This window comes from Mustela lutreola, chromosome 3, assembly GCF_030435805.1.
Source record: "Mustela lutreola isolate mMusLut2 chromosome 3, mMusLut2.pri, whole genome shotgun sequence".
Taxonomy (NCBI): Eukaryota; Metazoa; Chordata; class Mammalia; order Carnivora; family Mustelidae; genus Mustela; species Mustela lutreola.
Window position 1 is genome coordinate 60,580,418 of NC_081292.1, and position 13,176 is coordinate 60,593,593.

The 13,176-nt window shown below is 38.2% G+C and overlaps 1 protein-coding gene across 4 annotated transcripts in view; it reads right to left on the minus strand.

Moving 5' to 3' along the window:
• Positions 1 to 8,776: 8,776 nt before the first annotated feature.
• Positions 8,777 to 13,176, minus strand: part of TERF1 (telomeric repeat binding factor 1) — a 34,167-nt gene continuing 29,767 nt past the window's right edge. For all 4 annotated transcript variants that reach the window (XM_059166229.1, XM_059166227.1, XM_059166228.1 and 1 more), the window contains one exon: positions 8,777 to 9,896. In XM_059166229.1, coding sequence (XP_059022212.1) covers positions 9,720 to 9,896 — 177 coding nt within the window. In that variant the 3' untranslated portion in view covers positions 8,777 to 9,719. The remainder of the gene's footprint in view (positions 9,897 to 13,176) is intronic.

Sequence of the window (13,176 nt, forward strand, 5' to 3'; positions counted from 1 at the left end):
TTTTATTTTCAAGGTTAAAGATCAAAGTATTTAAGACCCCTTCAGTATTCTTTCTCATTGAGTACCAAAGGGCTGGGGTCCCAGCCGCAGGCGCTCTACAGTGATATGTGGATCCTAGAATTACTTAATAGGTTGATTTTTCAAAAGTGTATGTGGTAAATAATTTGAGCAAAAATAAATATGCCCCCAAATTATAATATATATGTATTTAATAAAAATTATATACACACATATATATTTAATACACAATACATATATGTATACACATGTCTACATATACACACATATATGTGCATATACACACACACACACATGCACACACACACACACACAAACCCAGGGAAAGATGAAGAAAGGAATTAGGGATGGTGATCACTTAGAAGGGGAGAATGATAAAGAGATGGGGGAAAAAAAGGAAAAGGGTCAGGGTAAATAATAACCACACCATTCTCTTTTTAGGATCTTTCTTGGGATGTTTTTGAGAATGCTGTAATTAACCATAAATATCAACAGCAATAATGTAGCCATCTTTCCTGGTTATGCATAAACATGATACAAAATAAAACTGTTTCTATTCTCTAAGAATATTCTAGTGAATATTCATATAAATAATAGTCAAGTTGACTTAGAAAATAAAGACCTGGACATTCTGAGGTATAAGTAATCGGGTGGTGGGAATATTGAAAGACAGGTGAGCCCTCTAAGCTAGTGACAAGTGGGTAACATTTACTCTTTCTCCTCCTCTAAAGCCCACTGAGATTGCAGGATTCACAGCAGAGAAGTCCGTAACACAGATGAGGAGGTCAGAATTGGTGGTGGCAGGAATCAGTCCCAAATCAGAGATTTTGAGGAATTTTTTTGATGATTGCAAGTAAATTGGCTACTCCTGATGGATAAACCAAAATGGAAAGAGTATATACCCTTTAAAACATGCAGACAAGAAGGTAGAAACAGAGGTGAGAGCCATTCTTCCTGGGGTGGAGAGGTCCCACTGAGCAACAAACAAGATGAATTTTAAACATCCTACCACTAGGGACAAATTTGTGAAATTTAAAATCAAGGATAAAGAAGACTATGAAACCTTCCGGAAAGAAAAAACACAGATTACCTACAAAGGAACAAGAATTTTCATGGGAAGACAGCAGTGTTCTCATCAGTGTCCTTTGATGCTTGAGGTCTAATGGAATAAGGCCTCCAAGCACTGAGGGAAAATAATTTTGAAGCTAGAATTTTCTGTCAGCCAAACTACTAATAAAGTGTGAATGCAAGATACAGACTTTCAGAGGCACAAGGACCCAGAAGCCTTATGAAGGTCCTAAATAGGGTTTTGGGTTTTTTTTTTGTTGTTGTTGTTTTTGTTTTCATTTAGACATAGCAGGTTGAACATACTTTTGCCTCCCAATTCCTAATAAACTTAAAGAATATTTTTTTAAAGGCCAAAAAAAAAAAAAAAAAAAAAGTGACGATAAGAGAATTGAGAGAGACAAAGATAGCAGAAAAGGACGGTCACCAGACTTCGGGACCAGAAAAGCAGATGGCTAAGATGAGAGGAGAAGCCAAATGCCTACTGGAGTGAATCTGGATGAGCAAGGTAATTTACAGCACCTTGGAAAGGTTCCATAGAGTTCTTTTAATGGAAAGGTTGACAGTTGGTATAAGAAACGGTCTTAAATTCTCTGCAGCCAGGCAACAGCCTGACAGGTCTACTCTTGGGAGGGACTCCAGATTGGAAGCGCCAGAGACAGCAACTGAGAACGGAAACTGAGTAAGTCCCCATCCTGACTGGTGACCCCTGGGTCTGTTCTCCACGTGCTCTGAGAATACTGCAACCAGTGTACCCTCCCCCCACTGCACTCCCACTCCCATCCGCTTACGGCAGTTACATTCCCCTCTGAGGAAATCCATCATCCAAGAGAAATGACTGCAGGTAGTGACAGCTCGAACAGCCAAGTTCCTGTCCCATCGCTAAACAGGACGCCTTAATCGTGACATGGGAGCACCCATCAGTGCTCACAGAGCTTCCTATCAACTTTTTCATTCTCCCTCATAAATGTAAATGAACAGCCCAGGACAAGAAGACGTTTGAGGAAAACCACTAACAAACACAGAAACCAAAATTAAATAGAAAAAAAAAAAGCAATATAATAAAATTTAGGGTCAGTAAACAATGCCAGGATCAAAAGAGATGAAATAATATCAATCATGAAGTAAGAACAGGATGCCCAGAGAAGGAAACATTAAAATTTTAAATAGGAGAATTAAAATCTCTTGGATATTATGAAGATTGATAATAGATATATAAATGCTGTAACATTTGGAAGTTAAGCAACATTTTCCCCAGAAAGTAAACAAATTAAACATAGCAATTAGGAGACAAAAGATAAAAAAATTAGATCAAAGAGATCCAGCATCTGGATAATGGGAGTTCTAGAGAGAGAGTACAAAGAAACTGGGAGGGAGATTACTCAAGAATAATAAAGTATTTTCTAGAACTTAGTATATCCATTGCCAAGACTACGGAGTGTCTGTCTCATTAGTTTAAATAAAAAGAAAAAAGATTCTCATTAAAGCACATTGCCATGAAATTCTAGATCAATGGACTCATAAAGAATCTAAAAGCTTCCAGAGAGAAAAATTAGGTCACAAGCAAAGGATCAGTAACCACAATGGTTAGCAGACCATCTGAAGCAACATTCGACCCTAAAGACAAGAAAGCAATGCCTTTGAAATTCTGAGAGGAAATATCTCCCAAATTAAAATTCTATATCCAATAAAATTATCAGTCAAATACAAGGATAGAATAAGAATATTGTCAAACCTGCAAGATATAATAGTTTTTCATTCTTTGCTTTTCTTGAGAAGGTACAGGAAGAGAGGCTCTACTTAAACGAGAGCATAAACCAGGAGAGGGTACAGGAAGTATGAAATCCAATGCAGGAGAGATGACTGGGATCCCCAGGGCAAAGCTAAAGGGACATGTGAGCTCGACAGCTGTACAGCAGGCCTGGAGGGCAGCCAGACACACGAGAGTCACTAAGAAAACAAATCGACAGAGTATCTGACATATTTCAGTGTATTCAGAGATTTTTCACAGTTGGGTCAGAGAATTTGGAGATGGTAAATGATAGTTACACATAGCTCGGGTGTAAATAACAGGGAAGTAGTATAATAATAATAATACAAACACTGATTACTGATTTAACCAAAAATGGATATAGGTACTCTGGAAGAACTGGGGAGGAGAAGCATATGCATGGTACAATGTGTGTGTTTGCTGGGGCTTGGGGGCAAAGCATGCAAGAGACCTAAAACCTCTCCCTGTATAGCGGGGGGGGGGGGGTGGGATTCAATAATCTAATACCTTGAACTAGAAAATAAACAGCAGTGCGGGCATATTTTTATTAAATATAAAAAATCAATACTTGAGAAAAGAGTTGAAAGAATTCAAAATGATCACCTTTAGGGAGAACTGAAAGGCAGTGGAAGGGAAGAAATGTTTTCCATTTTATTTTATTTTATTTTTATTTTATTTTTAAAGATCCTATTTATTTATCTGACAGAGATCACAAGTAGGCAGAAAAGCAGACAGGGAGGAGGAAGCAGGCTCCCTGCTGAGCAGAGAGCCCCATGCAATGTGGGGCTCTATCCTGGGATCCTGGGATCATGACCTGAGCTGAAGGCAGAGGCTTTAACCCACTGAACCACCCAGGCGCCCCAGAAATGTTTTCCATTTTAGCCATGTAGAACAATTTTACTTTTAAAACTGTGAACATGGATTACTTTAGTAAAAATGGCAATAAAAATTATAAGAAAAAACAAAACGAAAATATGGTTAAAATGTGGCATGGTTTGGAGCTACTAGGGTAGGGGGAATGGATAGGAGGACACAATGAGAGAAAGAGAAAGAGAACACAATTTAGCTTGACACTTCTTTAAGTTGCAAGAATTCAGGATACAAGATTACATTTTTTGAGTTAGTCACATTTTGAAGATCTAATGTGAATAATATAGGTATAGTCATAATACAGGCTTATTGGCTTCTGATTTTTTAGAATGACTCCATATCTAAAGCACAAAATATTTCACTATTAGATTGAGTGCTAAAAATGAACCAAACCAATCCAAACAAACAGAACCTCTTAGCAATGTAATGGTGATAGGAGGGCTGGGAAGAACTAAGTGCTGAGTTTAGGGAAGGGGCACCGGAGGGGAGTGAAATGTCTCCTGTGTCCTGTCCGGGGAGTAATGGTGATAGCAACAGCCATGCCGAAGGAATCAAGATACAGAAGCATAAGCAAAAGGGCTCATTGTAAGATTCATTTGAATAGCAACTCCTCAAAGTTGTTACTGTTGTTTTTAACCACTTAGTAGTGGTAGAAAGCGTTAGAATTAGACTTAGAAAAGCATCTCTGAAATCATTAAAAAAAAAATACTTGACAGTGAAAAATACACTTCAATTACAGGTGCATTTTGAAGAATTCTTGTATATTTTACTTGCTGCTGCAGCTGCCAAGTTCCACTGGAATTGAGAATACTGAGCTGGGCTTTTTTATGAGAGACATCAACATTCCTGGACTAAAGAAGGAAGAGAATTCTGCCCTTTTTTTCTGATAAAGAAAAAATAAAAGTTGTGTCACCAATGCGATTCTGCCAATGCAAGTCAGAAAAAATGAAGCTTGATTCCTCCTCTGACATGTAATTATTAACACTGTTCCGGCCCCTCATCAGGGTTTTGCAAGAGTTATAATTCATGCAAACCAAAGTGCTCACAGACTTATAAAGACAAAGACAGATGTGAGCTCTTCAAGGACTCAAGTGGAAAGGGAAAACATTCTTTTCTTTAAATAATTTTCTTGTAAAAAACAAAGACACTGAAAAAGGATTCTTTTCTTTTGAGAAGTGTAGATTATATAAACCATCACATTCCTTATGTCAAATTGTCTTTTTATTTTTGCTCTCTCAACACAGGATAGGTTTAAATGAAGGCTTACTTTCATATTCAAGTATTTTGACATATGAAGGTGTTACGTGGTGGGGAACTGTTAAGTAAAACAAAACAAAAAACAGAAGCAATTTTTTTGGCTCTTAGCAGCAAACCTCTTTCTGTGCCCTGAGGTTTGTGATCCTGGAGCTAGAACTGCACACACGTCTCTTGACCTAACGGCTAAGCTTTATCAAGAGAGGGCACTGGAGTGACTCCAGTGATGTTGACAGCAAGCCCACTCCCTTCCGTAGTTAAACAGTGTGGGAGCCGCGTGGATGAGCTCCAGCCGCACCCTCTGGCCCCCGCTCCATTGTCCCCACACCACCCAGGAATGTTGGGTGGGCTGCTTTTCCAGACCAGCACCACCCGTAGCCCCTGCCAGTCTCTTCACCTCCAGCAGACTGTGCTCCACCACTCAGCAGAGGCAAGGGGTGCCCGTTCACAGTACTTCATCTTCTCTTCCTCAGCAACAGGGGCAGAATGCAAAGCCCAAAGCCAGACTAAAGTGGGGTATGATTAAACAAGGATGCCACAAGACTCTATTCTTACAGGAAGACTGAACTGGAAATAAATAAAAAATGGTCCCCTTTTCTCTAAGGAATTGTGGGAGCACATTACTTTGGCCTAATTAAGGCTGTCACTACAGTCTGCTGTCTTGTGATTCTGCACCCCATATTCTCATCACCAGGCTGGTCTTCAGAAACCCTACACTGTTGATTTACTTTAAAAGTGGTTCCAAACTTGGAAATTGCCAAATCTGGAAGAAAAAAATAGGAACTGAAAGACATTCCCAGTTTCAGAAGTAACTGCTTACCAGAACAAAGTCCTACGCATTTATTTATTTCTTTTTCAAAGATTTTATTTATTTATTTGACAGACAGAGATCACAAGTAGGCAGAGAAGCAAGCAGAGAGGGAGGGGGAAGCAGGCTTCCCGCTGAGCAGAGAGCCCGATGCAGGGCTCAATCCCAGGACCCTGAGATCACGATCAGAGCCCAAGGCAGAGGCTTAACCCACTGAGCCACCCAGGCGCCCCAAAGTCCTACATATTTTAAAGAAAACAAAATTTAAGAATTCAAAGGCCAGGGCCAGCAAACTATAGCCTGCAAGCTAAATCTTGCTGCTTGTTTTTGTAAATATAAGTTTATTGGAACACAGCCACAGCCACTCATTTATTACCTACGTGTATGGCTAATTCCAAGCAGACTTGACACACTGTTCTACCCACAAAGCCTAAAATTTTTCTGGCCCTTTATACGGAAAGCTTGCCAACTCCTGGCTCAGACCACTGACATTTAATGTAATTATTGATGTGGTTGGATTCCAGTGTACCAATTTTTATTTGTCCCTGTGGCTTGTTTTTGCTTCCTGTTTTCCCTTTCACTTTTGGATTATCCGAGTAATTTTTAATATTCTATTTTTAATTTATCTGTTGGTAGATATGTATTCTTTAAAATGGTTGCTTTAGGGATTAAGTATCATACCTAGCCTTTCCATTTATTTAAGAGTCAATATTATTCCTAATATAAGACTTCATGTAATTTGGAAAAGCCTTGCAGCAATAAACTGAAACAACTCTGAGACGGAATATGAAAATGGACAATGGGGAGACCTTGTAGGACAACAAACTCTGACCCACGACCTTTGTGGCAACAAGTTTAGGTCACCAAATGGGACCCTGCAGCAACCACTCAGAATGGTGGAGACTCGGTTGATGACTGCCAACATCCTGATTTTTTTGTCCAAACTCAGGACCAAGCAGAGAAAGCCAAATATTTTCCCCCCAACAATCACATAAGATGCCTGCTGCTCCAGCTTCCTCATGCCAATGACCTCCAACCAGAGCATGCCTGCGGCTTTGTCACCTGAAAGCCTTCCCCTTACAAACTTCTGTATCTCCGCACATCCCACGTAGTCGTGGCTGACTCCCTTGCTACAGCAAGCTGAGTGAACAGCCTGTCTTGTTCTCACTTCTGAGTTTTTATTTCCACAACTCAAATGCTCAACAATGTAATAAACGTAATACAAACAGATATTACTATATACACGAACAAACTATAGCTACACTCATTAATTCAAAGGAAAAAGGCCAAGTAGTTATTTCATTTGATTTCCTTAAGTGTCTCAAGTCAAAAAGAAAATCAAGATATTCTCCTGGCCTTAACAGATGAGCTGGGGCTCATTCAACAGGTATCTGGATCACTGACAATCCTGCCTTATCCTTCACCTCCTGTACATATGAAGCTCAAAGACCAGAGGTAGAGACCTAGGGTCCTCCCAAGTCTTTCCAGAGACTGGGCAGTCCTGGGCATCCGGCTGCCTTCCAGATTCCCTAATTTACTCCAGTGCTTCAAAGCCCCTTCACTGCCCCCTCCCTCACCACCCCATGTACCTTCTTCCGCAGACTTCAGGTTTGTGTGGCACCTCTGACACTAGGCAGTTGTAGGTCACAGGGGTTTTGTTTGTTGTTAAATTTTTTTCAAGATTTTATTTATTTATTTGACAGAGATCTCAAGTAGGCAGAGAGGCAGGCAGAGAGAAAGGGGAAAGCAGGCTCCCCGATGAGCAGAGAGCTCGAGTGGGGCTCGATCCCAGGAACCCGAGATCATGACTTGAGCCAAAGGTAGAGGCTTAACCCACTGAGCCACTCAGGTGCCCCTAGGTCATAGTTTTTAAAGCCTGAGAGCTCAGAGGGTGAAAAACAAGGGCCAATTTCTGAATTTGACCCTCAGGGAAATGTCAGACAGGTCAAAACAAGGCAAGAACAAAGTGTCCCCTTTGGCACCATCAAGCCATACCAAGAATTTCTTACAAAACTTAGTGTCTCTTTATTAGGCATTGCTCCAGTTGTTTTAGGTTTTGATTATAACCCAGAGTTTCAAAAATTAGATTTTAACAGTTTTTGTCAGTTTAATAGTTGTCTGAGTCAAGGGAAAAGCCTTGGGAGCTCCCCACCCCACCATTTTTGGTGATGTCACTGTCACTTTTAAAAATATGACATTTTAGAAATGGAGGACAGATGAGTGCCTGCCAGGGGTTGGAGGAACGATGCAAGAGGGAGAGGAGCAGCAACAGGAGGAATCCTTACGGTGCTGGGAGCTGCTCGGGTCTCGCCTATGCTGGTGAATACGTGAACCTACACAAGTGATAAATTATTTAGAACTAAATACACACCTACCATACAAGTAAAACTAGGAAAATGTGCATGGCGGTATGCTGTAGTTTTATGAACACTAAGGGGAAGAAAAACCAGAGAGAAAAAAGTATAAAGAATCTCTCTGCATCATTTCTTAGCAACTGCATATGAATCTATAATTATCTCAAAAATTTTGATTAAAAAATTCAGAAGATTTCAGACTTAATAGGAGGTAGTTTTAGAAACACATTATTGAACTTATTTTGCGTCTCCTTTTTATGCATCCATAAATTATGTGATAGAAATTTATTTTTAAATAAATTAAAATAGCTCTTCTAAGAACTAAAAATTCTCAAGAAAGCACCACACTACAGTGTAATTACTCTAATCTTTTTTAGGAGCACATAAAATAATTGAGCATCTCACATTTTGTGGAAACTTAGGATTTGATGATTTATGGTATGTTTGGAATGAGGTTTACTTACGGGTCCATCTTGGCTCACGTCGCTAACTTTGGCACTACCATCAACATGTCTGTAATAAACACTGACAGTAACTAGTGGTAATGGGGTAGATGGAATCAGGAAGTATACAGTAATTATCCACATTTCTGTTTACTATATGCATAAAGACATAACTTCAGGAACAACAGGAAAGTAATGTATGCAACTTTAATAAGAAATGAAATTTAAATTATTAAATACTACCATTTAACTGTGTACACCAGTACTTCAGTATTTCCATTCATTAAATAAAACACATGTAACTCAAAATGCTAATTCTTCACTTGTGACTAAATTCTCTAAAGAGTAAAATGCTGTGAAAACTCAAAACTGTTCAGTATATTATGGATGACCTTGTTTATTTAGCAATTACCACAGACATTAAAATGATCATGAGTAATACTAATTTAAGCATTTATAGAATACCACTTAGGCCCAATACTGATGTATTAAATGAAAATACAGAAAAAAAAGTCAATGAAACTGGCATTTATGACACCAGGTTAAAAGCAGATTTAAAACCATGTTTATCAAAGTTTCAACACTGGAACAAAGTTAAATGTACCTAATGAGACATGAAGCTGTTCTTGATAATAGTACAAACCTTTTCCTCCTATGGGTATTACTATTTTTAAGTTACCTCCTCTATATGAAACAACTGAAAGGAAAATTTAAGTATGTTACAACTCATGGATTACTTTTGTACAGGCATCATTCTATATACAAATGTATTAGTAACTAATATATTAAGGCCCTAAATCAAGTTGTAGAGAAACTTCACTTGAATGTGTGTTACAAAGATGAAGTGAGCCTACAAACACAGAATAGGTTAATGGGAATAAATATATTTTTTCAACTTTCTTTTAATAGGAATAGGATTTGAGGACAGGGTTACTGAAAGCACCAGGGTTCAACAAATTTATATTTCATTAAAGGAAAAAGATTCTTAAAGAATGATGGCATTTCACCTTACTCTTATAGCGTAAGTTAATGCTTTAGACAAAAATTTTAAGATACATCAATGACCACCAACTTTCAAACAAAAGGCAGTGACCAAAATATTTAACTGTCCTTTTACCAAGCTTTTACAAAAACATTTAGTCTTCACTGTCTGAGCAAATGAGTTTTAGCTTCTTCATAGTCCTCCATCTGTCTTTCAACATGACGCCTGTTCGGTTGTTGAACTTATAATGTAATAATATTTTAGACCAGTTTCCTTCTCCGTATTTCCTCACACCGGATCTCAGATTCTTGTCTTCTTCCCAAAGCCATGCCTTTTGATAAAATGCAGAACAGTTATTCACAGAAACAATTCTTTAAAAAACATACTTACTATAAATCCAACATTTTTTTTTTTAACATTTTATTTATTTATTTGACTGAGAGAGTAAGTACAAGCAAGGCGAGTGGCAGGCAGAGGGAGAGGGAGAAGCAGATTCCTGCTGAGGAAGGAGCCCAATGCTCCTTAGCAGAGCTAATCCAACCCAATTCATCAGACTTTAAGCCTACATTGTCTCCTGCCATGCTTTCCTACAATTGTTATCAAACTGCTATTCTCCCTTCGCCCTTTTAAAAAAAGATTTATTAATTCTGGAAAGAAAGAGAAAGAGAGAGATGGATAGAGTACATGTTCACAAGAAGAGGCAGAGGGAAAGAAGCAGATTCCCTGCTGAGCAGGGAGCCCAACCCAGAGCTCACCTGGATCCCACAACCCTGAGTTCACGACCTGAGCCAAAACCAAGAGTCAGACGCTCAACTGATTGAGCCACCCAGGCATCCCCAGACTAGTACTACTTAGTACTAGTACTTCCCATGTAACTCTAAATAGAACTTATGAATATTTAATACTTAATATTTAATTTTAATTTTTAATATTTAAATATTTATTATTTTACTAATGAACCCAGTAAAAACCCAGGTCTATGTTAGGTAAAGTATACACAGCCATAAACCTCAAATTTTCCCGAAAACAAATTCTTAAAAATGCAACTAAAAAAGATTAATTCAAAACATACTGTTTTCTTTTGGAGAAAATGGCTAAAAATTTTTTAAAAATCAAATTAGTACCATACATGTAGCTTTTGCTACAAGTGACCAACTAACCTACCCCTTTTGCTGACATGCTTAAGGAGCAAATGACTATCTGAGTGATTATGTACTGTGTCAAGACTAGGATTAATTTCCCCAGCTGAATTTCCTATTTTCTTTAAAAATCCATTCATCAAGTCATGAAAATATAGTGTAAGGATTTCACTTACATGAGGTATCTAGAATAGTCAAACTCACAGAAACAAAGTAAAATAGTGGATTCCAGGGGATGGGAAGAAGGGAGAATGAGAATGTTTAATGGGTAGAGTTTTAGATTCACAATATGAAAAAGTCAGAAACTGGTTGCATAAACAATGTGAATGCATTTAATGCCACTGAACCATACACTTAAGAAGGATTAAGAAAAATTTTGTTATTATGTTACAAAGCTATAAAAAAGTTTAAAAAGGAGCAAAGAACTTTACAGACATTTCTCCAAAGATCCACAAATGGCCAATAAGTAAATGAAAAGATGCTTAACATCACTAACCATTAGGGAAATGCAAATCAAAACCGCAAAACACTACCTCACACCCATTTTCACATCTATCATCAAAAAACCCCCCCAAAAAACAACAAAAAAAATACCACAGAAAAATACTAAGTATTGGTAAGGCTGTGGGGAAATTGTAACTCTTACGCACTGTGGGAAGAAATGAAAAACTTGTGACCACTGTGGAAAGCAGAATGGTAGTTCCTCAAAAAAAATTAAATACAATTATTATGTGATCTGGTAATTCTACTTGTGGTAAATTCTAGAAGAACTGAAAACAGGGACTTGAAGAGAAATCTGTACACACATGTTGGTAACAGCGTTAGGAGGCAAAAGTTGGAAGCAATCCAAGTTATCTGCTGATGGATGGATGGATAAACAAAATGTGGTATATAAATATAGTGATATCATTTATCCTTAAAAAGTAAGTTAATTGTGACACATACTGTAACATGGATGAAACCTGAGGACATTACGCTAAATGAAGGAGGTCAAACACTAAAGGACATTATTGCAGGATTCCACTTGCAGGAGAGGTACATAAAACAGTCAAACTTGGAGACAGAAAGTAGAATGGTGGTTGCCAGAGGCATGGGAGAGGGGCTAAGAGGGAGTCAGGGTTTAATGACTATAGCTTTGTTTTCTGTCTTTTGTTTTTAAAGATTTTATTTATTTATTTGACAGAGAGACACAGTGAGAGAAGGAACACAAGCAGTGGGAGCGGGAGAGGGACGCCAAGCAGGGAGCCCCATGGGAACTCAATCCCAGCACCCTGGGATCATGACCTGAGCCGAAGGCAGATGCTTAATGACTGAGCCACCCAGGTGCCCCTAATGGATATAGCTTTTGTTTTTCAAGTTGAAAAGTGTTCTGTGGATGGATGATGGTAATGGCAAAACAATATGAATGTGTTTAATGCCACTGAACTATATACACTTTAATACAGTTAAGTGTAAATTTTGTTACGTATATTTCACTACAATTAAAAAATTTGAACTCAGTTGTCTGATGCACTATTGAAAAGAACTCAAGGTAGCTTCAAGAAGACAAACCTGAGATGAAAACTCTCGTGTACAGCTCAATGCCATAAAACTGGCACTGACCATAATTAAACCCCTTGCAGAAGTTTGTCTGAGGTGCCATGTCTTGGCAACCGGGCTGTCTTGAGTGCATGGTGCGCATGGCTAACTGATCTCTAGACAAAGACCAAGAGGACATCCTCCAGTGGCAGTCTGCGGTGACCAGCCCAGCCACTTCTCTCATCAGTCACCACTCCTACAAATTTCAATTCACTGCTTGACACTGATGCAAAATCAAAGGAGATGTAAATTTTCCGTGTGTGGGTGAGGAGTTTAAAAAAGAGAGAGATGGATTTACCGATTAAAAGTACTTCAGCAGTGGATTATTAATCTTTGGGGTCACATAAATCTTTGAGAATAATAAAACCTATGGATCCATTTCACAGACCAGTGAAGACATACACAACCTCACATAACATTTCAGAGGCCACTTACACTAACCTTAAAATATCACTTTTATAGTCCCCAAGTTAAGAATTTCTGTTGTGTAAGAAGCTGCTACAGTTTTGTTCAATTTTAAAAAGTAGTCCTTGGTTCATGCAAATTTCATATATATGACAGTATTTCTTGTTCAAATATGAATGAATTACCTTTAATAGAGTGCACAGATGATATCTGATACAATACAAAAGCTCATGAAGTAGGAATTGCTTGCTAGGTTCACTTCAGACACAAAAGATAGTCCCAGTAACCTGGAATTTGACCCTAGCCTGTGTCTCAACATGAACTATTAACAAATAGCTTTTCAAAGGGGTAAAAGAAAATCTCATTTAAATAAAGGAGAATAAGAAAAAAGTACTAGATCACCTTCAACTTCTAGCTATGATAAAAAGGACTAGATTTATTCACTTGCTATAAAAAAAAACTAGAAAATCAGATAAAATACAAGAAACA